The following is a 27,278-nucleotide window of genomic DNA, read 5'->3' on the forward strand; positions in this document are numbered from 1 at the left end:
GGCGACAACCTCTTGTTTGCCGGCCTCCAAGTACTTCAGCTTCTCACTTTGTAGGAACAGCAAACGAGTGCCCCGTCGCACTCTTGATGATGTCATCAGGCACTGTGACAGGGAAGGATCACGCACTGGCCTGGGAGGATGTATAGCAAGCGTAGGCGACTTATTTCCTTCATGTAGATCAAAATCGTGACCTCTCGCGAAGAGCGGGGTCCGTAGGAATGTATAATATTGTATGTTAGAACATTTGCTGTAGACGGGACGGCCGAAATTCAATTATAGCAACCAAGAAGATGAAAAAGAAGAAGAAGAAGAAGAAAATCCTGGCGAAAGGAAATTTCGGCTTGTTAGTGTTTCTCTGTATCCTCTATGTAGTCACTGTCACTCTAACAAGATTTAAGAAGCAGACTGGGAGATCATCTCATAAGACGGAATTCTGCTGCCTTATCCCTCTTTTCCACTATTAGTTTGCTTTTGATTTGATTTTAATCCTCGAACGAGACGGGGGGGGGGGGGGGTTGACAGGTGTACATAGCTCCGATGTCAGTATTAGGGCGGTGGTCCATTTTTTTTTTTTTCATTTAGTGTTTATGGATGCCACCTCACCTCAGTTGGTTTACACAATCGACCCCGAATCCCTCGCGCAGCTAATTGTGGATAACGACTTCATTCCGTGTTAAAGGAGGTTAATGCACACTTTGAAAAGGACGGATGTTTTTAGTGTTTTTTTTTTACGAAAACCAAACATCTGTTCAGTTGGCCAAAAATATCTCACAGATGGTATTGTTTCGGGCATTATTAAGGGACTTGCAATGTTGCAGTTTGAAGGGGAAACGTTCCCTCATTATTTACATGCAGCCTGCTGTTGAACATTTGGAGAGAAAAAAAAACATTTATTGAGTTCAGTATTTTCATTTTTTTTTTATTAGACCTTTTTTTTTTTCTTTGTGCAAATTGCGCCACAGGTTCTATGAACCACTTCATGTATTTGTTTTAAAGCTGCAGCTGCACTCTGCTGGAAATGGGTCATGGCTAAAAAAAAAATATATATATTACAACAACAAAAAATGAAGACAGAAGCGTGTGCCAAAACATCTGGACTACTAACCAGGCATGTCGAACACAGAGCAACCATCACAACACCCCCCCCCCCCCACCCCGCCTCCCCCAAACCCGACGCTGACCCGAACGTACTGTATATTCCACCAAATGCTTGTTATTTATTTGTAAGTATTTATTTATTTATTAATTTATTTGGTTTGTGGTTCTGAATGCATATTTATGCATCCATATTATACTCGATGCTCCTGAGCCTGATGTGAAGGCTGTAATGTTACTCCAACTTATCCGAAATATACTTCTCTGTCCTGATTTGTGTCTCACGTGCTTCTTGCCTGTGCTGGTTTTTGTTGTTGTTTTTTTTCTAAAAAGAAAATTTGACAGGTGAGGCTGATGACTCTCATGGCGTTGCGGTGGATAATTTAAACTCATTCACTCCCAGCCATTGTCACGGAAGCAACCCCCTTCGCTCCCGGGCTGTTTTACTGCATTTTGATAGATTTTTGCAAGGCCCACAGGATATTGTGTTCTATTGCTATAAAAACATGGAACCTACCAAAAGAAAGATTAGAGTCTCTTCTTTCATCAGGGGATAAAAAGTGTATTTCTATTTGTTTCATCATTATTCACAAATCGGTTTAAAACACTGGCAAAAAGAGCTTTTTTTGCAACATGGCCCTTGTTGATCTCTTATGCTCTGCTGTCACCTGCTGGCCGTTTTTGTAATTACTACCATTGCTTCACCCGTTCTTTACAGTTCTGAAGGCTGCATCAAAGCCTTCTGTATGCTCTGGCATAAAAAACGTACAAATACGTCTTTGAGACACTTAAAACGTTTAAAATAAAACGTATTTATACGTTTTTGGGAGCAAATGAGTTAGCAAAGTCCACCCAATGTGCTCCCACTAATCTAAACACGGTATTCTGATTAATATTGCGTTTGTGGAGTCTCAGCGGGGCAGCCATTTTGCCACTTGCTGTCGACTGAAAATGACATCACAGTTGCTCACCTAACAACCAATAATGGCTCAGCTTGCGAGTGTCACATGACCAAACTCAGAGCCGAGTTGCGATTGGTCGTTAGCTGGGCAACTGCGATGTCATTTTCAGCAAGTGGCAAAATGGCCGCCCCTTGACATGGACAAAAAAACTTTTGAATGCTGTCACTTTTATTCATATTCCACAGATGCATATTAATCACAATTCTGTGTGAGTTCCGCCCATACAACATATTTTATTTAAATGTATCCTCGCACAACACACACAAATGCAAGTCATCAGTCCTCTCAGGAGAGCATGTTTATTGCTATAATACAAAAAAAAAAAAAAACATAGAAAACATACAAAGCTCGTTACATTAATAAAAATTCAACTTTAGAAAAGCGCCTTGGAAAATGTACATTGGGTCCTCCGGAACAATCGTCGTTTCGTCACAAGTGTTCAGTATCTCCTCTGCCTGGGTGAGAAGATGGTATTGGGGTTGCTGTCTCGCTCCCGTTCCTTTTCTCGCTCCTTCTGGCTGTTGGGCGACAGCGCCGCCTCCAGCTTCTTCTCGCTCTTGAAGAGGTCTCGGCCCGTGCGCATGATGTGCTCCTCGATTTTGCGGTGTCGCTTCATGTCCGACAGCACTTTGTCCAGTCTGGCCTCCCGTTTCACGGAGGAGCGAGCTGAAGACCCTGCAGGGACCAAAGTTCAGAATTGAAAAACAAAGTAACAAAAAAGACGTTTTTGTTAACAAAGCAAGAGTTTTCTTTTTTGTTTTTTTTATGATATAATTAGGATTTCTCCGATGTCGACTGTGTCACATGGAAGAATTAAAAAGTCCACAAATCTGAAGAGCCATTTAAAAAGTTGGCACAAGAAGGCCAAATAGAAGAAGAAAGGAAGAAGGAAGGTCAACTTTAATACACAACACTTGGTGATTTTTTTTTGACTCATTCACTGCCATTGACGTCAAAAATTCATTTGAACTATTTCTATTAGTTTAACATTTTTTCCCACTTTTGTTAAAAGTATGAAAATCAAAAAAAAAAATTATATATATATAAAATTTGTGATTAATCGTGAGTTAACTAGTTAAATCATGCGATTAATTACGAAAAAATTTAATCAGACGCCCCTAAATTTTTATATTTTCTTTTTTTATTAATTAAAAAATTAATATTTTTATTTTTAATAAAATTTTCTTAAAAAAAAAAAGAAAATATAAAAAATTAGGGGCATCAGGAGATTAATTTTTAATCATAATTAATCGCATGACTTCACTAGTTAACTCACGATTATTCACCAATTTTATACCTGTTCTAAATATACAATAAATAAACAATTCTAGGTTTTCTCACAAAAGTGGGAAACATTTTTAAACTAATAGAAATAGTTCAAATGAATTTTAATGGCAGTGAATGAGTTCATCTTGCACTCGATGAATACTCCATACATGCATAAAAAAAATACTTAAACTAATAAAAACAAAAATGAAAAAAAAAAGGAATGAATTTAAACCAGAATTGTTTTTAATAAAAATATAATGAAAAGTCCTAACCTGTTAAAACCCTGGCTAGTACATAGTTTTGCCTCACATAACATGGAATTGTCCTACAGTTGTGGAAAACACATACTCCTAAGACAAAATCAAGGCTATCAAATACATTATTAAATAGCTTTATGGAAAGTTGCCGTAATATGTAAAATGGGACTTAACGCGGACAGTAATGATATGCAATAAATGCTCAAAACGGCTTTCTGTAGATTATAAAACCTGATAGTGAAGATTTGGGTGGCCTGCTCACCTGGTGTTCTACGTCTGTTCATGAAGGCATTTTTCGGGGTGGCTTGCAATTGCTGCTCCTCATCAAAGTCAAACTCGGTCGGACTTGGCGGCCTGGGGGAAGAAAAAAAGAAAAATGGAAATGAAATCCCCGAAGACTAAAATGGCCCTGAAAGTATTGTCGTCATACTGACTTGCGCTCCCTCTCCTTCCTCTCTCTCTCCTCCGCCTCGTCCTCCTCATCCTCCCTTTCAGGTGACACGGGGCGTTCGGGCGTGGGCGGCCTCCGGGGAAGGGGTTCGAAATTGAGCTCCAGCACCTCACCCTTGGCCAGGAGCTCATAGAGTCTTTTGATCTCAGCAGGAGGAGGCATCCAGTTCTTGGGGTCCTCCATTTCCTCGTCGCTGTACACGAGCTCCCATTCGCCGTCCTTGGCTGCCGCCCGTGTCCCCTCTCCGTCCTCCGCCCCCGCTACTGACTGAGGTGCGTTTGTGTGTTTGTCTCCCTCGAGCGCATCTGTGTCTTGGTCTGGTGGGGGAGAAAAAGGGACAACTGTCAACATTGCTTGGAGGGAATTTTGTTTATGTCATCCATTGCATTGTTTTTAAATACATCACTGAGTCGTCAAATTCATGTGAATTTATAGTATAATTGGCCTCACTTTCTTGACCTTTGCCGTCGGTGGTTGCAGTGTCCTCCGCAGGTGCAGCGGCCATCTCAGCATCCTGTTGCTCCATGCCTTCGTCCTCCTGTTTGCATTCTTCCTTTTTACTTTCCGCCTCTAGTACACCGAGAGCCTGGATGCCCTCACGTAGGGACACATCTGGGGCCTCAGCCTGCATCCTTCACTAAGGTAACGTCTAAGGTGTAAGCAAAAAAAAAAAAAAAAGTAGTCGCTTTTGTGGTTGTTTTTATGTTTCCTATTTAACTTATATGTCCTGTATATCCTTTAAGAATTAACCACAATGGGAACACGTTACGAAAAAGATAACGTTGAGTCTGGAGTGAGTAAAGAAAAGAAAAAAATTAATAACTTGACGGAAGTCATAATGTTACACACGTTTCAATGCACAAAGCAAGACTGATGTGGTTTGGGCATCTGAGGAGAGCTTAAGGAAAGCATGTGGGAAGAAAAGTGATGCAGATTATAGCAGCTACAGGGGACTCAAAAACGAGGAAGAGCGAGAAGAACCAGATAGAAGAATTATTAAATACAATAAGTGGGTGAATGGAATGCCCTTTGCAGGAACATTTGCAGAAGGTTCATACAAGACTACGTAGTATGATTTGTGCAAATAGACACAAGAAACAAATCCTCATTTGACTAACTTCCCACGTTTGAATGGAAAGTCATACGCAACAAACATTAGCGCGCTGGCTCGTCATTACCGATCGCTGGGTGTTGTCTTTGCTGAAAGCGTAGATAAAGTTATCCCCGACGATGAATGAAATCGGCGAAACGCTCCATTATCGTAACTGCACGGCAAGACACATACGTAAACATAGCGCCATTTTGGACAGAATAACCTGCTGAATTTTGCACCCGCGCTGACTTCAACGTCATGTGAATTAGCCGGCGCTGTGACGAAAGTGCGGCAGCGGTTCGTAGGTACGGAGCATAAGACACAACCACGAAAAAAAATTCATTTTTGTGGCCACGAAATGGGTAGAATGCGCTCACAAAATGCAAATAATTTATTTTAGTATTATTCATGGTCAGTATGGATAACTAAATCGAGCGCAACTTCTCTTGTGAGACAAGGGCATTCCGTGGGGCAATTTATACCGAAAGTGCGCTCCATTTGTCAACCCAGACCGTCAAATTGTTCTTGGAAATTATATTGAAACTACAAATTAGCATTTCATGCGCACGTTGTACTTTGTGGCCCACAGTCATTATTTTGTGCATATATTATATTTATATTGCGTATCCACAACCCTTTTTAAATCTTGTGCTCCGTGCAGAAATGGAACATTTGGAGATCTGCGTCTGGTGCTACTTCCGGTATGGTCGACCTTGGCGGGAATATAATTCGCACCACTACTTTGCGGAAATTAATTGATTTAAATGTGAATAAAAACGCATTTTACATTTGCTATTATTTTCAATGCTAGTTAGCGTGTTATTATTATATTTTGTTTAAGAAATGCTGCGTTGTATCGTGGCAAATATTTAGCGGGTTCTGATTGGCCGATTGTCGTGAAGCTCTTTTGGTCTGCGTTCTGATTGGCTGATTGCCGTTTCCGCCTTCGTGGCCTTCGTTTGAAAAGATTTCGGTTAGATTGTTTGGAGGTCCTGTTCGCCATTGTTAAAGAGCGGCCTTCACGATGCTGCTGGATTTGATTTTAGGACGGTATTTAAGACATTAATAAAGGCATCCTTTCTGGCATTTTGTACACAGCACAGGTAAGTGATAGAGATACAGTATGCTTTTTAATCGCGCAATAAAAGGCGGAGTTTTGCGTCTCTTGTAGGTTAGCAGTTAGCCGCTAACTTGTGACTCGTTTACCCCTGATATATGCCCCCCCCCCATTTTTTTTTTTTTTATGTACAGCGACGTTTCAGCAGTTCATTACATTTTAATTTAGACACACGGGATACCGACTTATTCGTATACTTTGCTCACATCTTCCAGGAGTCAAAACATGGCCCAGCGCGTGTCGGTCTCAGACCGCGGACGCAAGAAAATCTCCCGGGTGAAGGTTGCGGTTCGCCTTCGGCCCTTTATGGACAAACAAGACGAGCGAGGCGAGGGACCTTGTGTGAGAGGCCTGGACTCGCAGAACTTGGAGATTGTAAACTGGAGGAATGCAACAGAAACGCTGAAATACCAGTAAGTATCCGCCCGTCTTTGTTCAAAACCTTCGATCAAGCACTCCGAAAAGTGTGTGTGTGTATTCTAACTCAAATTTTATGTCACATCTAATGTCTCAAAATATAATTTCAAGGTGCTTTGGAAATTTTGCTCAGTTTTGCCAAGCTGAACTAACAAATAAAGCGTGTTCTATTTTATTCTTGACCCCTCGCTACCTGCCGTAAAGTGACGCACTTCCTGTTTCAGCTTTGACGTGTTCCACGGGACGCAAACGACACAAAAAGAAGTCTTCCTGTCATCGGTAAAGCCCATTCTACCCTACATTACCAGGGGCCAGAACGCTAGCGTCTTTGCCTACGGACCAACAGGAGCCGGTATGTTGCCTTTCTAATTTTAAGTGACGTCCTCTATTACGATTTAGCGTTTGTGTTGTCTTAATTCCCTGCTGTTTTTTTTTTCTCCCCTCTCTCGTCAAAAGGCAAGACGCATACCATGTTGGGCAGTTCAGAGCAGCCTGGCGTGATTCCTCATGCTGTTGGGGAAGTCTTCAACCTGGTTAATGGTCAGAATGAGGACGAGGGTTGGGATTACTCCATTGGAATGTCTTATTTAGAAATTTACAACGAGAAGGTATGGGCGTTAGACCGTTCAAAAAAATTTTTTTCCTCAAGTGGTTTTCAGTCACGCTCAATCTCCACCATTCAGGTCCGGGATCTTCTATCGCCAAATTCCCAGGATTTGCCCATCCGGGAGGACAAAGACAAGAACATCCTCATTCCGGGCCTCACACACACAACGATGTCGTCCTTCTCTGACTTTGAACACCATTTTGGGCCAGCCAGCCTCAATCGCACCACAGCCTCCACCAAACTCAACCAGCGCTCCAGCCGCAGCCACGCCGTCCTCCTCATAAAGGTTTGAGCGCAACCAGTTGGCGTCTCCGGCATTCTTGGCCTTCTTTGAATCTCCTTTTGGGAGGCTTGAATGAGAACTGTGCTGTCCAAACTAAGAACCATGGGCCATTTGTGGCATGTAGTAAAATTGACCGGTCCAAACGGTGAGGGGTCCCAACATAACTTTTTATATGACTAAGTCAGAAGTGGTTCAAATCAGGTAAAGATTTATTTATTTTTAGCAATTAAGGGGGCGGAAAATTATTTTCATCTGTTATCGATCAGCCCTGATTTCCGATCACATGACCAGATAAGGACAACTGTGAACCTGTTAGACTTTTAGAAATGTGGCCCTTGGCAGAAAAAAGTTTGGGCACCCCTCTATTAGAACCTCGAGAAAGCGTCTTTAGCAGGTCGTGGCCTTTGTGCAGTAGGCCAGGATTTGGTAGCCGATGCTAACATCAACCCTCTCTTTACACCGCTCCCGTTAGCAACTGCTGGGCTTTCTGGGACTTTTTTGGGAGAGGTACAAGCAGGTTTCTGCTATCTTTTTTTTTTCTTCTTCTGTGACATTCATTTGCTTTTCTCCTGCACTTTCATTTTGCACCCGGCCAATCAACTTTTTTTTTCCCCCTCCCCCTTCCCGTTCATCAAGGTCGTGCGCACTCAGCGCTGCCTCCCCCGCCGCCAACAAACGGGCAAGCTCTACCTGGTGGACCTGGCCGGCTCGGAGGACAACCGCCGCACGGGCAACCAGGGCATCCGCCTCAAGGAAAGCGGCGCCATCAACCTGTCGCTCTTCACCCTCAGCAAAGTGGTAGACTCGCTCAAGTCGGGCGCGTCGGTGCGCGTGCCCTACCGGGACAGCAAGCTGACGCGCCTGCTCCAGGACTCGCTCGGGGGCTCGGCGCACTCGCTCATGATCGTCAACATCGCCCCCGAGTACGACTACTGCTTCGACACGGTCAGCGCGCTCAACTTTGCGGCCAAGTCCAAGCTCATCGTGAACAAGCCCTTCACCCGGGAAACTGTGGCTGTGCTGCCAGGTGATGGCAAAGCATTTCCCGCATATGCACCCGTGGTGCAAACGCGCACGATTAGATTCAAAATGATTTGATTGACAATGATTTTTGCTTCAATCTATAGATTTGCAAGGAATTGTAATGATCTGCGCCAGTCTGACTCGCTAATTAGCGCGCTAATCGCTGCACTTCTATCACTCAAAAGAATGGCTCCACGTTGGGGGGGGGCTTTTATTGGAATAACTTGATCGTGACTTTTTCCTTCTACTCTCTAATGTGGCTACAATTTAATGTATTAGACCGCATGGAACCACACTGCCCCTAAGTGGCCAAATCGGGTACAACATGAACAGCGCTCCCAATAAAGGCACGACTGGAGTAAATAGTTAAAATAAAATAGATTTTGGGACCTTCAAAATCCATTCCGAATCGCACTAAATGAGAATCGCGATTCTTATGAGAACCGATTTATTTTTTGTGTATTTTTTTGGGGGCACACCCCTCGAAGACGTCTTGATTTTAATCGATCCTTGTAGCGTTTTAACAAAAGAACACCACAGACATATTTTTGAGATGCATGGGAACAGTTGTGCTGTAATTGATGAAGTTCTATTTCCCCCCCCCCACTTGTTTGGAGGGCAGCATCAGAGTTGCAGATCTTCAAGTTGACTTAAATTCAGACACCGCATTGCGGTCTGAAATCACGCCATGGCATCCCTCCAAACCAACAATCGTGCTCCGTCCTGCGCCCTGCATACTAAACTGTTCACCCCCCCTCTCTTCCCCCAGTCAAACGGGCCAGAGAGGAGCACGAGGCGGGGCAGTCTGGCGCCGAGCCTCACGAGAAAAAGCAGAAGGATGAGAAGAAAGCGGAGCAGGAGGCCTCCACCTCGCCGCCGACTCACCTGCACAGGTGCGAGGCCGCACGCGCTCCCTGAGCGCCGTCTTGTGAAGTACGCTTCATTTGCGTATTGTTGAGCTCTGCCAAGACGCGCACAAAGCGCGGCCATCTGCGCTGCTACACGCGTCCGCTTTGCTTTCTCGCCATCTGTCCGCGTCTGACTTTGAGCCTCTGATCTGACCGCCGGCCTACTTTTTGGTTCCAGTCTGTCGGAACCGTCCGTCCTGGACAGGCTGCTCGCTCTGGAGAAGCGTGTGATGTGCTGCGAGAACCAAGACCAGGTCAGCCTGTTGAAGGATGCGGCTCGCAAAGAGATCCAGGTAACTTGCCCCCGCATCCAAGAAGTATTAAGCACTCATCCGCTTTCAAATGTAAAGCGGGAAAAAAAATCGACTCTTTGTTACCTCCCATCATTGGCGATGGCTGCCATGTCACACCCTGCTTCGTCCGCGCAGGAGCTCAAACGGGAGCAGCAGGAGTGCGAGAGAAAGGCCAGGCTCGGCAGTCAGCCGGCCAAGGAGAAGTCGTCGCGTTCCAGTCAGGAGCCGAACTTCGGGGGCAGCGCGGCGCCGCTGCGGCAAAAACAGGCCAACGTCACAAAGGGCAGCGCGCAGCAAGCTATGGTCCAACCGCTGCAGGAGAACTGTAAGGATTCGTGATGGGTCCATTCTGTGCTCCAATTGGCTTTTTTCAGGTCAACGGAACTTCGTTACTGTCCAAATATGGTCAAAAACAAAAAAAAACATTCCTCACTAATAAGTCTGTCAGTGCGTCACACCTAAAGACACACATTGGACAGTGTTTGTGGGAAATGCTGCTGAACATTGTTCCCGACTTGCATGACCCATTCTTGTTCCAAACGGAGCAAGATGGCGTCACTGCAAAAATAGAATCGGTTTGGATTATTCATGGCGGCGTGGCCGAAATGTAACCCCAATTTGCCCCTCTCCCCCCTCCCTTTTTTTTTTTTTTTTTTTTTTTTTCAGTGCTGCACAAGGCGCTTACCGTCAGGAAGCAGTCCGTGTGTGTCAAGAGGAAAGCGGCCGCCACGCTTCCGGACAAGGCTGAGGTCAGCATCTCGCTCGGCAGTGTGCGCGCGCGTACACACGCCACACACACAGGAAGTGTGTGGCCGTTTGTGTGTATCTTGTCTGTGTGTTATTTATACATTGCGTAGTGAAAATATATAGTCTCAAAAAAAGTTTGTTTTGGTTCTGTTTTGTTTTCTTAGCTTCCCGACGGCAAAGAGAACCTGACGCTGATCGGCTGGGAGTCGCAGCTGGAGAAGTCTGTCGTGGAGCAGGCCAGGCAGAAGATTCTCCACATCCTCAACACGGGCTCGATGAAAGAGCTGAAAAGTTTGCAGCAGATCGGCGACAAGAAGGCCAAACTCATCCTGGGCTGGAGGGAAGTCAGCGGCGTTTTCGCTCGGGTACGTTCCGAAGCGCGGCGCCTCGACGGCGACGTTGCGCTTCCCACTTGTAATGTTGGCTTGTCGTCACGCAGCTGGAGGATCTGAGTCAAGTCGAGGGGATGACGGAGAAAAGATTTTCCACCTTCATGAAGGCAAGTGTTGTTGTGCAAGTGTACCTAATGAAGTGGCCAATCGACTTACCAAGCTCGTCTTTTGTTTTCAGGCAAACCTTTTGAGTGTGATGGGAAAGTGATCCCCTTCATTTATTTTTGGGACGTTTGGTTATGATGCCAATACAGATGTATTGGAATGTAAATATGTATATAGTGTGTAAATGGCATCTGGAAAGTGTTCAGAACGCATCACTTTTTACACATTTTGCCTACTGCCTTATTTGAAAATGCATTAGGGTTTTTTGTTTTTTTCTAAAGTTTTACATGCAAACGTGACAAATGTTTTTTTTCTGAAATGTTTGCAGATGTATTAAAAAAAACAACTAAGAAATCACCTTGTGCAGAATTATTTGTAACCCTCCATGAAGTTCAAAATTGGTCATGATCACAAACAGAATCGTTACATTGTTTTAACTGTGCAGCTACGTTTCTTCTTGACTAGTTAGCATCACAGCTAGTACGTTAAAGCAAAAACGCTAATATGAGCTTTGATTTGCAACCTTCAACTAATTAGAGTGCCGTAATACTAAATTTTGTACTTATAAAGGTTTTCAAAAGCAATATTTTTTTTTTATTTGTTTTTCAGGAAATCACAAAAAATATACAACATGGTGGTGCCAACTCTTGAATGACTGGAATGCTAAGTAATGCAATTTCCGTTACATGAACTACAAAAACTATTATGCATGCGTTTAGTGACTGTTGTAGTTACCCTTTTATGCCGCAAGATGGCGCGCTAGCATGTTTTACTTTATTTAAATCCCAGCACGTCCTGGGTTGTTTTTGTATTCTTGACATGAAGTAAATGTGATGCATCCTTACACAACTGTTTCAAATATGACAACAGCGACCTTCCTTGTGGTGTTTTTTCATTTTAAGAGCACCTTCAGCTATATTAGCTAGGCTACCTCATTTTGAAAATTCCCTTAAAACATTGTTTGAAGCTAAATATGACAAAATGTTGCTATTATCTTCCTTGTGAGCTGCTATACAATCTGCAGTTATACCATAATTATATTCATTAAGTATTTTTATTTATTTTTTACTTGAGTCACATTCGTCTCGTACTTCTACCTGTATTTCATGAAATACAGTAATGTTATGCTACCTGGACAGGTGGGTGGGTAAATCGAGCGCACCCTCTCAAGAAACGGTACTGTTTCCTGGCGAAGGTGCGCTCCATTCGGTTACCCAGAAGTCCACATTGATTATGAAAATTTTATCAAACACGAATTAGTCTTTGCTGTGCGCACGTTATAGCTCTCTATGTAACAACCGTGATATCTGGTTTCCCGGGCAGTCCTAAAACCGCAATGGAATCCCTGCACTAAAATGATTCAAATCTCTCCATCCCAACCTCATTTTTGACACGGATCGATAAGCACAATAAATGTTATCGACCATCTCCATAAACATCAACACGTCGTCTGCTTTCACTTGTTCACATCCCTCTTCGGCCCGCCCTGCATTCTGGAGCCTCCCCCCTCCTCCCCCCTCCTCTCTCCATCCAACCCCAACAAGCATCCTCCTCGCCATCCTCCTCATCCTCACACACGGATGCCCCAACACGCCAACACAAACACTGGGAAAACATCACCATTTCTTCTTCATTTCTTTTCGGATGAATCACGTGCGATGCTAACGGTCGAGTCGCTGCTGTTGTTGACAACAAAACGTCGGAATACAACAAAATAAAAGGTCAGTTTCTAGTGTTGTTTTCTTCTTTACTGGACACGTTTGTGTGTGTGTGTTGTTGTTTTTTTTAAATATTATTTTTGTGTTTGTTTTACGTAAGAATCCAATGTGGCTGTTTGGCAGTGTATTGAAAGCAGCGAGCTAATTAGTGAGGATTGGTTCTTTGTCCCACCCACCTCCACCATCACTGCTTTGTCCTTTTTTCTTTTCTTTTTTTTGTGCTGTTTGTGTACACACGTTGTGTGCACACCTGCGTGGCTGCTTTTATATATATGTGCGTCCTTATTAGCTTGTTTGTATCTCCCCATTTGTCGTCATGGCAATGCCATTATGTTTAATTTGTGCAGCAGTCGTCTGTTCAACAAATAATTCAGCAAATAATTGTGGGTATCTGAGGGAGGGGAGGGGAGGGGAGGGGGGGGGGGTACAGCGAACTTTGCTCGCAAATTTAGCTAAAAACTAATTTTGGTGGTTGGGGGCAAATGGAAAAAAAAAGGGTTTAAACACCAATTCACATTAGACCTCATCTGTTCCCTTAGGTACGTTCTTTAGTTTTTTGTTTCAAAAAAAAAAAATAAAAATCCTCATGGCGGTCAACATGATGCCGGCGTCGTCGTCTCCCTCCGCCTGGCCCGGAGAGGAGCGACCGTCTCTGCTGGACCGGGAGGAGCCCGAGCTGAGCCAAGTGTCCGTGGCCATGCCGTGCCCCTCCCTAGGAGTGGGCGAGCAGCTCCTGTGCAGCAGTCACGGCAGCCCGGCCGGCGCCGGACCCCCACGCAGCGTGTCCAGAGGCGAGCTGGTCATCGTCATCAACGAGAAGCTCAAGAGCAGTGAGTGTTGATGTCAAGAATGCAAATTGTGTGTGTGGGCTGGCTGGCTCCAAAGTTAAATGCGTTACAGTAATTCAGCAACTTTTTGTTGAGGAGCCATGTCGTATGACATCACTCATGGCTCTAAGATCCTTGAAAAAGTATTTGGGAAGATGATGTAACATAAGTTGAGGATTCCGCCCATCGGCGCCGATATTTTATTTGCCTCAGGTAACGGCGTCCTCGCCGGCGACAACGCCTCCCCGGTGGTCTCGTCGCCCCCCCGGCGCCAACACTCCATCTCGTACCCGCACCACGCCAAGACCAGGAAGGGCAGCCGGGCCAGCTCCATCGGCTACACCGCCTTCTCCCCCAGGCCCTCGCTGTCCCGTCACTCCAGCATCGCCACCAACCCCCCCTTGGACCGCACCAAGGTGAAGGACTACCTCCTGCTCTCCGTGCTGGCCTGCTTCTGCCCCGTGTGGCCAATCAACATCGTGGGATTCGTCTACTCCATCATGGTGAGATTTCCCTTATTTCATCTTTTTATAAAAAAAATAACAATCAAAAATATTCTTTGGGGGCGGGGGGGGGGGGGGTGAATTAAGAACATGTTTCCTCTTCTACAGCGGACCACAGAATAACCACTTTTTTTCTTTTTTTTTTGCCCTTTGGGTTTTTTGGGGGTTGAGCAAACCTCCATTTTTTTGTGGGAAAACATTTATTGAAGGTTCATCAGTTTTTGTATATTTTTTTTTGGAGGGGGAGGGGGGGTGGCGGGATCAGATATTTTGAGTTTTTGTAGAAATGTTTTTATTTATTGTATAGGGGTGGGGTGAGGCGGTGTTCTGAATTTTTTTGGGGGGGGGGTTGTAAACAATTTTCAATTACTACAGTCGACGCCCAAATACTCATGGCTTTTTTATTTTCAATATTTTTCAGTTTTATATATATAATATAATAATAAAAATAAATAAATATATATTGGGAAGTTTATCAGAGTTTTTGTAGAATTTGCATTGGGATTTACAATTTATAATGTGAATACTCCTAGCAATTTTTTTTATTTTTACTATTCCCCCACCCCCCCCCTTTTTTTTTACCTTTTTTTCATGGAAAATGTATATTCGGGGTTTATGAGTTTTTTTTGTATAGTTTATTGTGGGGTTACAATTTTTAAAACATAATTATGATTATTGCATTTTGGTGTTAAAAAAGGATTATGCCGTTCTTGAATCGCAATTTTTATAGACAAGGGGGAAAAACCAATGTATGTAGTTTTTTTTTTATACCTTTTTTTTTTATTCTTAATTTTTTTTGACTGGAACTTATGAAAAACAAAATACTGTATATTAAGAGCACATATTTTGTCCATATTTAAAACAGCATTTTTGGTTAGGAAGTGTGTGGTCCTTTTGTGGGGCCCCCTCAGTACGACTGCTGAAAAAATGGTGGCCCCTCCGTCATTTCAGGTGCCCGCCCATTTTATAGTCATAACTTAAAGTTATGAACAGTGGCGTGCAAAAGTTAGGGGTCCGACAGGGCGGTCCAGCTAATTAGGACGTCCATCTTGCTTTGCATAAAAGTGGTCTCCATTGCCAGTTGACTGACTCGCCGTCTCTCGCCAGTCCAAGAACAGCCTGGAGCAAGGGAACCTGGACGGCGCCGTGCGTCTGGGCCGCGTGGCCAAGATGCTGTCCGTGGTGTCGCTAGTGGGCGGGACGCTCATTATCATCGCCTGCATTGTCAACCTGGCCAGTGAGTGTCCCAAATCGGACCTTTAAGCTTTCTCACATCTCCTTCCCCCTTTTCTACCTTTTTGTGCTGATTGTCTCCTATGAACTTCTTTTTCTTCTTCTTCTTCGCCTGAGAACTTAAAAATTGACTTAAAAGTTGACCCCCCCCCCCCCCCCCCCCCCGCACACTCAAAGATGCAACCCGTTCTAAAACAAAACAGAAGAGCTTGATTGCTACATTATCCACGCAGTCATTCGTATCTGTGATGTCATCTTTTTCTCGCTGTTTCCATATCATCCATTTTTTTTCTCCGCTTAGTTTCTCCTCATTTTTTAATCTATATGCTAATAGTTCCATATCATAATACTGTTTTTATGACTTTTTTTTTGGAAGCCATTTTCCTTGTAATGTCTTTTTTTGCAGTCCCTCGTAGAAACGATCAATATTATACCAAAAACAAAATGTAGACTAACATTACTGTGTGAATCCAATATTAGTCTAATAACATCACGGAAATTTGTAAAGTGAATTCAGAGATTTCTACATGAATTGAAAAGAGTGCAAAGAATGAGAATTTGAGTGCCTCGTCGTCTGCCTAGAGTGTGCGCATGGCACCTGGAGAAGGTGGAAGAGCGAGGGTCAGGGTGTAAAAAAAAAAGAAGAAGAAGAAAAGTCAGGTTAGACAGCCAGCATGTGGAGCAGGGATTTGGTTTGGCGTGGCTGCTTTAGAGTGCCTCGTTGTCCTGTAGTGAAAAAAAACTTGCAAATGACTAAATGGGACATTTTCCAGCCACAGCAAAAAGGCAATATATTATGTTGTTGTTTTTTTGTTCTTAATTTTTTTAAATTCTTCATTTTAGTTTTTATTAGATTTAGTATTAGTTTTAGTTTTTTAATGGAATATTTGTCAGACTTTTTTTTTTTTTTTGCATTATCATACACAACCATTCCATCTCTGTGAGATGTTACCTTCATCTGTGTTTAAACCATTTGTCGTCTCCATTTGACATATTTGTCATCCTTTTGCACGTCCGACCTTTCTCTGCAAATGACTGCATGCCACAGAGCCGTGTGTGTGTGCGTATGCGTGTGCGTTGTGTAATGTTGTGTTTGCTTGTACACGATGTGAAGTCTCTTGTTCTCCCTGTACCACACAACCTGATGTATGTTCTTGTATCTGGCTAATAAAGGGATTCTCATAACACAACTGTGATGAGTTCACTGGGGACGAAAAGTGCAGAAGACCTCCGCCAAGGCATAAAGTGCATCAAATTGTCACGACTTTTCCACACATGCCTGAATTTTGACATTATGAGATTCATTCGTTTCTTGAGAAATAAATGAAGGAAAATGTCACGTTCATCCGGATTATGTTTTGTGGAATTTGGTTGAGTAGTTTGCATAATCTTCCTTGGCGGAGTTTGTTTTGTACACGTAGCCACGACGGCCTCAGTGTAGTCGTTGATGCTCACAACCTCTCATTAAACGTTAATATTCTTTTTACCAGAGGTGGCAAATTCAGGTCCAGAAAGTAAAAAACCCTGCCACAGTTTGGCTTTAGCTCCTGGTGCTAGCTAGCTAACCCTAGCTAGCTGCCATGGTGCTCGTTTACCAGCTAGGTAGCTAGCTAGCACCAGGAGCTAAAGCCAAACTGTGGCAGGGTTTTTTACTTTCTGGACCTGGATTTGGCACCTCTGCTTTTTACAAAATAAATGTCAGATATTTACATACTACAGTGGAGGATAGAGAACCAGGCGGACCCACAAATTGCAAAAATACACATGTAATTAAAATGCATTGGTGAAAAAAGATTTTTTTTTTAACAAACTCCAAATAATCTTCAAAAAAAGCTGATAAGCCTCCAATGTGTTAAAAAAAAAAAGGCCAAATTTGAGGGAATAAATATGAACAGAATGTTAGAATAGGTTAATCCAGGGGTCCACTGTACATTCATGAAAACTTTTTTTTTATAGTATTTTTTTATGTTTTGGGTGTTTGAATGTCATTGTTTGTCAATAAGTCAAATAAATAAATAATAAATGTATCATTAATATACTATCTGCTTTAAAATGCATACTTTTTTTTTGTTGCTGATTTTGCCATTTTTTTAATAGCGTTTTGATACAATAAAAATAATGACGTTCAAACAATAATAATCATTTTAAAAAAAGGACCCCCTAAGTATTTTATAACAGTCAAATGTTCTGCCTGTAATTCACATTTTTTGTTGCTAAGCAATCAGGGACTCCAAAAAGAATGAATTGTATTCATTATATTTATTTAAATTATTAACCGGCTGATTAATTGGTTATGGGAATTTTATTCTCAAAACTCAGAAACATAAAAAAAAAAAAATCCATGTTAGTCAAGCCCTATTCCTACTAAGCCTTAACCCAGCGTCTGTGATGATGTGTGGTAAACTTTCACGCTGTCAATGGCCAGCGAGTTGCTCGCCAACTAACCCGCTTCCTTTTCCTTCTTTTAGTCAATGTGAAAACCTGAGTTTGATCCCGGGATGAAACCGCGGGATATGGCAGCCGCATCCCGACCGGCCCCGCACCTGCACCGCCTGTCTTGCACCACCTAATTGTTACCTGGATGTGTGACTAAAACCAAACAGCCACTTATTTTCTATCCCTGCGATCTTACAGGAGTCTCTCTTGCTTTTGGAAGACGACATGCAAAAAAAAAAAAAAAAAACACACACACAAAAAAACATGCTGCTGAGTCACAAGGGGAGGTCGGGAGGGAGGGATTGGGAACGTCCACCTGGAGGACGGAGACAAACTGATTGGTCCCTGAAGTCGCACCGGATTGGACATCTTGACTGCGGCGGTCCCAGGATGTCAAATCCCCTCGGAGACACCCGACCCCGCCCCCGCCCTGCCCCGCCTGTGCACGATCTCATTCCCGGAGGAGAAAGCGTCACCTTGTTCTGAGACGGCGCCTCCTCGCCACTTTCAAACGGAGGCGAAGCGAGGAAAGAAAAGAAGGAAAATGGCCAAAAGGGGATTACGCAAGACTTTTACACGGAGCAAAGGGAGAACATACGTGCCAAACTCGTCACAGGGCCAAAACATTCCAGAATCTTCTTCGCACTGTGAGTCCCACCATTGAAAGTGTAGCAACGGACACCCCCGGGACACAACATTAGGGACACCTGCAGCATTCCAAGGGAAGCCAATACAAGCAAAGATTCGACCTTAAGGAAAAATACACTCTCTTGGGTCAAAAATAACCAAATTGTGGGCAAAATTGGACTGATTTACTTCTTGGCTTATAGTGACCCAACTTTTGGGGTTGTTTTGTACAAAACGACCCAGTTGTTTAAAAAAAAAAAAATATATATATATATATATATATATATATATATATATATATATATATATGACTCAATTATTTGGGTTTGTTTTGTAGAAAATCACCTATTGCTTGGAAAAAAGCGATCCAGAAAGTTGGGTCAAATTGACCCAAGTAGTGGATCGGTCCATTTTTACCCCCAATTTTTTTTTTGGGTGTTTTTTTTTACAGTTGCGTTTAAAAACAACAACAATAATTTGGGTATAAAATGGACCAATCCACTACTTGGTTCAATTTGACACAACCTTCTGGGTCATTTTGTACAAAACAGTAAAGTTTTTTGGGGTTGTTGTGTCTAATTGCTTATTTTCCAGTACTAGAGCAGTCTATTTTTGACCCAAATCGGGCTATTTATTCTTTTTTTTAACCGCTGGTTTAAAAAAAAAATTGGGGTTAAAAGAGAACAAAAAAGGGACTAACCCACTATTAGGAAAATCTACTCAAGGAGAGACTAATCAACAAAAAATGTTATTTTGTATTGGATGTCGTCAGATGACGCAGGTGTACCTAATGAAGTGGCCAGTGAGTGCGCTTTAACGTTCAAATTGTCGGTCACAGGTTACTTTTTGATAATATTTGTAACAGATCTCTCTCTCTCGTGTGTGTGTGCGCGCGCGCGCGCGCGCGTATGTTGTCGGCCATATTTTGAGTAAACGAGGGTGATTGCAGTCCAAGTAGTAAAACGTAGCTAGCGTAGCTTTTTTTTTTTAGGAAGAGATGCATTTACAATTGAAATCCTTTCTAAGTGCATCTCAATGGATTATGAATAGCAGCTTTGGGGGGAACATTTAATAGACTGAAACAAAAATGCTAATTTTTGCCAAACAAAAGCAAAATCAGAGCAAGTGATCATTTTTTCATTTTATTTCCAGTTTTGTATATATAAATTTTTGCGAGGCCTGCACTCCCTCTGCTGCGTATTTCTCAAACCCGAGTCGACTCCCGCGTACCCTTTTTTGCCCGCCATTCTCACTGTGATGACGCAAACCGACCGGCTTCTTACCGACTGTACACAATTGTCTCTCTTTTTGATGTATATTTGATGAGTTCTCAAGATGTATTCCGCTCATATAATCCTCAATGTAGTGACCTGAGTTTAATAGTTGAGCGGGGCGATTAGCAGCCGGCGACTCGCGTTACGTTCCGACGGTCTTAAGTGGTGACTGGCATGCCGTGGGGATTTTTCATTCTTGTATCAACCACGAGTCGGCACTTTGGGATATGATACTTATGCAGTATATTTATAATAAAGACACAATGCATGCGGGCGGATGGTGCTTGTTTTTCCACAAAACAACCTTTTTGGAACGAAACACTGAGGCTACGTTGTAAATGTTGCCACCATTTGTGAAAATCCACATAAACATGATTAAATTGCATAAAAACATAGTAAAACATTCTATGTTGTGTTCTGGTTAAGCAGCAAAATCCAGCCGTTTTTTATCCATCTCAGGCGGCGGCCATTTTGCCACTCGGGTCTCATGTAACAACCAATCACAGCTCGGCTTCGGAAAACAGGCGAGCTGCTGTGATTGGTCGTTGCCTGAGCAACTGTGATGTCATCTTCAGTCGACAGCAAGTGGCAAAATGGCCGCCCCCTATGATAAATTAAAAACAGCTGGATTTTGCTTTATAACTCATATTACAGAAATGTAATATTAATCAGAATGTCATGTTTAGACGAGTGAGGTCACATATAACATATTATTGTCAAGAAATGTTTAAGGTTGACTTCCACTCTAAAGAATTCATCAGCGCTCTTACTCTTCCAAAAAAAAAAGAAAAAAAAAAGGGGTAGCGCGTTGTTGCGTTGAGATATTTGTCACGCCCCGTTGACGTTGACAAACAAAGCAAAGTTGAATTGAATATTTAAAGACCAAAAATGTTCAAGTAAAAACAAATAATTTATCTAATGAAAGTCCGCTAGCTTAATGCTAACACTAAGCAAATGGATATAGAGGCTAATGAAAATTAGCATGAAAGTTACAATAATTATAAACCTTCTAAATGACCCAGATTGAAAATGTGATGTGGTTCCAATTTTTAAAAACAAATAAAATATGTTACTGGTTAAAAAAAAAAAAAAGATTCTATATAGTCTTTTGTTTTCCCTTTTTTTTTTTTTTTTAAGACAAAAGGTTTCGTGTTACCAGCTTCTGAGGTCAAAGTAAACGAAACCTTTTGCCTTAAAAAAAAAAAAAAAGGGAAAATGTTAATGTTAAAACAACAACATATAGGCCAACAAATGCTCATAATACATAATTTATAAAAAAAAAAAAAAAAAGTTTGTTCCGCCATTGCATCATATTTTTCTTTATATAAAATTTATGAAACTAAAATGACGCAACAATTCAAAAAATAAAACGGATTGAATCGACTTTAACGTGACAACATTTTATAGATATAGAAATATGTATACGGTACATGACAACCCCCCCCCCCCCCCCCCAAATAAAAATCCCCTGGGCTGTGTTTCCACGTTGACAGGCACCGATACTGTGCAGTCTTTGTGAGTCAGCTAATTTGACAGCAGCTACTGTCGTGCAGCCGCTCACATTTGTCCACATAAGCACTAAGTGGGTCAGTGGGATTAAATCCAGCTGGCTCATATCAGCAAACCACTCTGCGGTGTGCCGACAGCATCCTGTCGCCCCGCATGCTCAATAACGACAAATGACAACACAATGAGAAAGAATACACATTTTTGGGACATTATAACAGTCTAACCCACTGCGCTACTTCCTCCACGTTTATTTTTTATTTTATTTTCCAGTGTGAGAGTGCAGGATTTAAACTCGGCGTTGCGGCGTTATTTACATTTTTTTCTCTCCTCCGAGGATGTCGTCATGCATTATGAATGCGATGAATCTGCCCACTGAATAATTAATTTTGGAGACATATGTTCCTATATTCCGTACTTACAAATTCACAAATACCAATATAGTTTGACACTTTTAATATTTATTCTACGCTTAATGCTAAGAGCTAGTCTGCTCACAAATTAGCAGCGGTGGCAAATTTATACTACAAACGCGCATATGTGCACATATAATTCGGTACTCCAGCACAACATGAAAAAAATAGTCAACGTCAAATAAAATCCTACTTTGTTTGTGCCTCGTGAGCATATAATGACGTTGCCATTTGCACATTTGAAGCGATTACGTATCACGTGGGAAGAGAGGAGCAGGGTGTTTTCCTTCAGTCGGCATAACAAATGGCCTCCTGATTGAATATGTTTATAATATGCACATAATTGGAGCTTAATGGATGCCAAACGAGCCGCCGGCTCTCGGTGGACTCATTCATTGTGAATGTGACGCGTCCTCTGAAAGGCTGCCGGTTTGAATTGAACATGAGCCAAACACAACTTCGTACTGGTGGTTTGGGAAGCCGTTGTAAATATTTATGCTGCATTCAAGGAAAGTGGGGAAGTCGGATTTTTCCGACTTCAGACCAGGAAGTGTGTACGGCAACGCCCCTTTGAGCTCGGAAATTCCACTTCGGGGGGTGGGAAGGACCCCGACTGGACCGAACCGACTTCAATGTGACGTCACTGTCGAATTCAGGTTTGAATTGAACATGCCGTGATTGGTAAAACACAATTTACTCGAGTATAAAACTAGATAGCGTTCTTCGTTCTTAAATATTCGGCACAACTTCACTCACTTAACACAACGCACGTGACAGCATCTCCCTGCAGGAAATTATACAGTGAACTACTGAACTGTATGGAATTCTTATGAAATAAGATGAATACACCCAACTTGTGAGGACTAAGCGGTTAAGAAAATGGATAAGTGGATACGATAAATGCAATAAATGAAGGAAATTTGCGTGAAGGTAAGTTTTAAACAAAAAACATTTATCACTATCCGTATCCGCCATTTTGGTTGTTTACTTTCGCCTCAAGCGTTTTCAGGTTGGAACTGGGATAAATTATCCTCGAATGATTTGACATTTAATACTTGGATTTACCTATTTAATATATCTCAAAGTTGACAAACGTGTTTTTGAAAGCTGCTCCGAAGCTCAAAGTGTCTTAATGCCCTACAAACGGCCTCGCGGTGTGTTTTTTTTCTCACTAGAGTTTGCGATGTTGTCAGCTTTACTGCCATCAATGTGTCTTCTTTTTTTTCCTCCCCACAGCATTTTTGTGACATCCATAAATGTTATGTTGCACCTTTTGCAGAGGCTCAGCAGGCCACAATGATACGTTGTAAACAGAACAGTCAAAAATGGGCCGTTTTTAATATGTCTGCCCGTTTTAAACACGTCATCAAGCTGACCTGAGAGTGAAAGTTTTATTTTGGATTTTCTGCATTTTGTGAGAATTAATGTATAATTATTCAAACAATTTAAAGATGTGTATGATATATAATTTAAAATAAAAAATAATAAAATATAAATTCAAGGGTGCTGATACCAGAACAGTGCGGCACCGATACGTTAAGCAAAAAATTAAAATCTGTCATCGAGTAAATCTATACAGCAGCCATTTAGAAAGGTCTTTTTTCACAATTATCTGTTGTGCTTAATGACATTTTATAGTAGTATCAGTACTTTATTTGATATTGGGAGTACTCGAGTAAATACTTGTACTGGTATCAGTCTGGAAATAAAGATGCATAAAAATATTTTTTCATTTAGTATCGTTTTCTATTTTGTTAAATGCCAAATAATCCTGTCCCCCCCCCCCCCAAAAAAGTGCTACTTCTTTTCCTTTCGGCTTTTCCCAAAGTCATTTTTTTGATTCAGTATTATTCTCTATTTTGTTAAATGCCAAATAATCATGTTATCTCTTTATAGCAAGTAAGGCATTTATTTATGAAAAGTAATATTTTTATTCTCATAAGACTTTTTGCCCTGACAATGTGTCTTTCTTAAAAAAAAAAAAAGTCTTGACAAAATACGTCTTTATTCTCTTCATTCTTTGTTTTCTAAATAATAATAATCTGAATTTGTTCTCATAAAATTGCAACTTGTTTTCTCAAAAAACAGGCAGATTTCTAATTATTGATAATTATTTGATTTATTATTGGTAGTTATGTTTAATTTTGTTGGGATTAAAGGGATTAAAAAATAATTAGATCAACCCCACCCCCTACTGTTTTATTAATTATTTAACAGATCTGATCCCGCATGCCCTGAACATAATCTGCGAGCCGCGTGGCCTCGAGTCCATGTGTTTGATGTAACATGTCAGCTTGGATCTTCTTCTTCTTGTGTTGCTGCCGCGTCTTATTTGTGCTTTCCTTCCATCTCATCTCGTTTGTACCTCGCGTCGGCTTGTGTATCCGTGTTGACACAACATTACTCACACACGCCGTCGAGGTCAAACTCCACAACAAGACAGACCAGATCAGCTTTTGAAGTGAGGGGAATGTGCAGTTTTACATGTTGGCCTCTAAGGGGCAGTGTTGGATTTATTGGAAAGAAATAAGAGGCTTGCACAAAGCAAATCGATAAGAACAGTTTATGGAATACAAAATAAAACCATGCTCACTTGAACTTCCAGAAGACAAACAACCGAAAATTGGCCTCCCACTCCAACAATATATACACACATATATATTTTTACATCAATTTTTTTTTTAGCATGCCTCACACATAAATGGTGCAGCTTCCCTTCAATGCTGTCCACAAATAATTGCGTCTGCTTTGGAGAATGTTCTGTGCTTGTTTAATTCAATAAATGTGAATAATTGAGAACCGCCACAAGAAATAGGCTTGCCTTTACCTATAGATGGCAGCAAAGCAGTATTTTGCATTAGACAAGGTTATGGCCAGAGTAAATGAAGCTCCTTGGCTCACTTCAAAATTCTTGGCACCAAGGTGGCACCAAAGCACTATTTTTTTTTTTTGTGTTAGACATAGCTTTGGCCATCTACAAATATGGAAGGGCTTCACTGTTCTGTGATCATTTAAATAATCTCCTGAAAATATGTGCAGCGCCTCCTGTAGTGCAAATGAGGAAGTGCGCCAAGCGGGGTACACGCATACCAACAATTGCACAGAATTTGAATGTACTCGTAAAATAACTATGTACTACTATTCTAGAATATAAAATAAATGTTCAAACTACTACTACTACTACAACAACACTACTTCTTTGTTTGTATTTTGTGGAAATCTGGATGCCCTCTGGCACCATGCTGCCTCTCACAGTTCAGTCTTGGTACTACAATAAACATCAGGTTACGTGTGTTGTGTTGGTTGTAAAAAAAAAAAAAGGTATGAGTGTACCTTGCTCAATGTTTGTAACTTTGGGATATTTGCGTTGACACATTTGACAACTTGAAGCACATTAGAAAAAACAAACCGCAACAACATAATCTTGCGATTAAAAAGAGTGCAACTGGCAGCAACGATGAACATTTCATTCCGCAGCACGTTTTTTTTTCCCCCCTCGTCTCCGAGTTGACGCCAGCAACACCGAACATGCAAACAATTGACAAGAAGTCGTTAACGTGGAAGAACCGATTCTCCGTTTCCAGCTTATTAGGCCGTCAGCGGCGCGTGCTGTGACAAGCCCGTAGATCCAAAATCCAATAAATGCAAAATGTCTATTTGAAGAACCTCGGAAGCGTTGTAGCGGCGCGCGCGAGATGTGCATGCGTGTTTATTTGATCAACGTAACTGGTCCAACTTAGTAGGATACACAAATCCTCCATCTCGCTAAATCTTCTTATTTCCCGGATGGTTTCATGTCAAAGCAAAAGAGCTGTTAGCGCAGTGATTCCCAACCGTTGTGACTTGAGAGATAATCAGGTGTGCTGCGGGAAAATGATTCAATTTCACTGAATTAGTTCATCTATCTATGCCAGAGCTGTATAGTGTCAGGAAGTACAATGTCATACTGTTTCAACAACTGGCAGAAGGTACAATTAGCCCGTGTCGCTAACTGTTACCTTTCTTACTTTTGTATTTTATGATTAAATTGAGTGTGTAATCTATCGTAGCGTCACATAATTAATCAACCCAAGCAGCTAGCTAGTAACAAACTCTTGAATTAGAACACAATGATTACGGTTGGCCCATAAGCGTGACAAAACAACAAAGCTAACTGGTGCTAGCTTAGTGTCGTTTCTCCCCTTCCCTCTCCCTCATCCTCTCTCTTGTTAGCGTCACGGCTCCCCCACTTGCTTTTCAAATGAGCATTAAATTAAACTGTTAAGCAGTCAGTCAAGAAAGCCAGCCAGGCAGTGTACCGGCACCTTTTGTTTACTCTTTCTTAAGCCGCCCTAGAGCAATCAAGACGAAATATGAAAACACACCCCGGTTAGCTTGGTGCTGTAGCTAGCAGCTGGCACGACACAAGCGGATTGGATTTCAAATTGTTCCAAAAGAACACCCTGGGTTCTGACGTTGTCCAGTGTACGGCGTGGGATCGTTGAGGTTACTGTAAAGTAAGTTATTTTAAATGAAAAAAGAAAAGAAAATCTTTCTGTAGTGTGACGCGGCTCAAGTTTCCCAAAATGTAAATGTGAGTCTTGGTAAAGCGCTTTGGATGTCGTCTGGCGTGGATAAAGCGCTGGATAAGTGCTCTCCATGTATCATTATGATGGAATTGGATGTACATTTTTTTTGTACTATGATGTGATTTTAGGAAAAAATACAATTGGTAACCCATTCGAGTTGATTCGGAAGTCGCTGGTTAAACGCGAAACGAATCGCAAATGCCGTAAGCTTCTTCGTTTTCTCCTTCTGTTGGTCACTGTTTTTGTCTCTTGGGCCGGTTGTTGTAACTGTTTTCATCAAGTTCACCTGTATAGTTTATAGAGCATTTTCGCTTAATCCTACAGTTTCACCACAATCTCTTGTCTTGTTGTGAGTGATAAACTGTATGCGTCTTGTGTCAATAAAGGTTGGGAACGACTGCGCTAGCTAACAGGACCGCAAAAAAGGTAACAAGCATCCCTTTTTACGCCGGCTGTGACGATCAGGCCTGTCGCGAGCTGCGTCTCAACCCGCTTTTCTCTCCGACTTTGATGCCTTTCAGGTTTCATGAATGATGAAGTCATTTGTGAGGCCTTCTTTCCCGCCGGCCGCGATGCGCCGTCGCCGCCGCCGTCGCTCGCACGGTCCCGAGGGGGCTTGCGCTTCATTCCTGCGCCGTGGAGCCGGGCAGCTCGTTGGTCAGCGTGTGCCAGCGTTCCACCTTCTTGCCTTTGTTCTTCAGACAGTCTATCCAGTGTTGCAGGGTGTCGCCCTGCGAGTGGCACCCTAAGGACACGCCCCCTGAACCGTCACAAAGACACCGGAATAGGTAAAGCAAGCGGCGCTCAATCGCTTTACATTTCGCAAAGGTTTCGTTAGCTTCTCGGATTTAAGCTAGCTGTATCGGAAGATTTGGAAAACTTCCCGCTGTTTGCCTTTCGTCTCAAAGATTTTTCTTTCCAATTTTGTTAGAGCTCACATCTATTGTTTTTTTTTTGTTTTTTTTTGGCGGTCTCGAAGACTAGCGATACTCTCAAAACGTGTTTGATATTGTCAGAAGGCGAAGACTAGGAAAAGTTGACCAGTTTACACTAAAGGATCGAGACAAAAGTTGTCAAACTTGCTTATGACTTTTTTTTTTTTTTCGTAAAACCAGCATTAATCGTACCCTATCTTCTATCCCGAGGCCTACGCT

The 27,278-nt window shown here is 42.1% G+C and overlaps 5 protein-coding genes across 14 annotated transcripts in view; 3 read left to right on the top strand and 2 right to left on the bottom strand.

Annotated features, from left to right (window-relative positions):
* Positions 1-2,336: 2,336 nt before the first annotated feature.
* On the bottom strand, positions 2,337-5,419 carry pagr1 (PAXIP1 associated glutamate-rich protein 1). Of its 3 annotated transcripts, none has more exons than XM_086064371.1 (5): positions 5,213-5,419; positions 4,494-4,683; positions 4,018-4,351; positions 3,846-3,937; positions 2,337-2,732 (listed from the first exon to the last, which is right to left on the bottom strand). In XM_086064371.1, the coding sequence occupies exons 2-5, from the start codon at positions 4,663-4,665 to the stop codon at positions 2,497-2,499; spliced, it is 834 nt and encodes a 277-aa protein (XP_085920497.1). In that variant the 5' UTR covers positions 4,666-4,683; positions 5,213-5,419; the 3' UTR covers positions 2,337-2,496. The 3 variants fall into 3 exon arrangements, with proteins under 3 accessions (XP_085920497.1, XP_085920495.1, XP_085920496.1); XM_086064369.1 differs by having other exon boundaries at positions 4,485-4,683; positions 5,213-5,418; XM_086064370.1 differs by having other exon boundaries at positions 4,485-4,683; positions 5,351-5,408.
* kif22 (kinesin family member 22) lies at positions 4,166-11,366 on the top strand. 3 transcript variants are annotated; one of them, XM_086064366.1, is made up of 14 exons: positions 4,166-4,306; positions 4,515-4,676; positions 6,460-6,657; positions 6,886-7,013; positions 7,118-7,269; positions 7,345-7,554; positions 8,188-8,578; positions 9,344-9,467; positions 9,661-9,775; positions 9,911-10,100; positions 10,442-10,524; positions 10,687-10,887; positions 10,962-11,021; positions 11,093-11,366. In XM_086064366.1, exons 3-14 carry the CDS (start codon positions 6,470-6,472, stop codon positions 11,120-11,122), a joined length of 1,872 nt encoding a protein of 623 aa, XP_085920492.1. In that variant the 5' UTR covers positions 4,166-4,306; positions 4,515-4,676; positions 6,460-6,469; the 3' UTR covers positions 11,123-11,366. The 3 variants fall into 3 exon arrangements, with proteins under 3 accessions (XP_085920492.1, XP_085920493.1, XP_085920491.1); XM_086064367.1 differs by lacking the exon at positions 4,166-4,306 and having other exon boundaries at positions 4,514-4,676; XM_086064365.1 differs by lacking the exons at positions 4,166-4,306; positions 4,515-4,676 and adding an exon at positions 6,065-6,230.
* Positions 11,367-12,539: 1,173 nt separating this feature from the next.
* Positions 12,540-19,910, top strand: prrt2 (proline-rich transmembrane protein 2). Of its 2 annotated transcripts, XM_086065357.1 has the most exons (5): positions 12,540-12,740; positions 13,277-13,567; positions 13,778-14,067; positions 15,175-15,304; positions 17,769-19,910. In XM_086065357.1, the coding sequence occupies exons 2-5, from the start codon at positions 13,324-13,326 to the stop codon at positions 17,783-17,785; spliced, it is 681 nt and encodes a 226-aa protein (XP_085921483.1). In that variant the 5' UTR covers positions 12,540-12,740; positions 13,277-13,323; the 3' UTR covers positions 17,786-19,910. The 2 variants fall into 2 exon arrangements, with proteins under 2 accessions (XP_085921483.1, XP_085921482.1); XM_086065356.1 differs by lacking the exon at positions 17,769-19,910 and having other exon boundaries at positions 15,175-15,330.
* A 1,834-nt stretch (positions 19,911-21,744) lies between these two features.
* Positions 21,745-27,278, top strand: part of adprh (ADP-ribosylarginine hydrolase) — a 56,527-nt gene continuing 50,993 nt past the window's right edge. Inside the window, exons 1-3 of one of the 5 annotated variants that reach the window (XM_086064220.1) lie at positions 21,745-22,212; positions 26,511-26,550; positions 26,646-26,912. The gene's annotated coding sequence lies outside the window, so the exon portion shown is untranslated. Of the gene's footprint in view, positions 22,213-22,250; positions 22,487-26,510; positions 26,551-26,645; positions 26,913-27,278 lie in introns of those variants that run through there. The other 4 variants (XM_086064219.1, XM_086064224.1, XM_086064221.1 and 1 more) reach the window with 4 other exon arrangements.
* The window catches only part of LOC147156461 (double C2-like domain-containing protein alpha), a 32,394-nt gene continuing 29,221 nt past the window's right edge, over positions 24,106-27,278 (bottom strand). Inside the window, exon 11 of the mRNA XM_086064218.1 lies at positions 24,106-26,884. Within this exon, the coding sequence (XP_085920344.1) occupies positions 26,748-26,884 (137 nt within the window). The 3' untranslated portion in view covers positions 24,106-26,747. The remainder of the gene's footprint in view (positions 26,885-27,278) is intronic.

This window comes from Leptonotus elevatus, chromosome 20 (genome assembly GCF_054856555.1).
Source record: "Leptonotus elevatus isolate MCC_2025b chromosome 20, RoL_Lele_1.0, whole genome shotgun sequence".
Taxonomy (NCBI): Eukaryota; Metazoa; Chordata; class Actinopteri; order Syngnathiformes; family Syngnathidae; genus Leptonotus; species Leptonotus elevatus.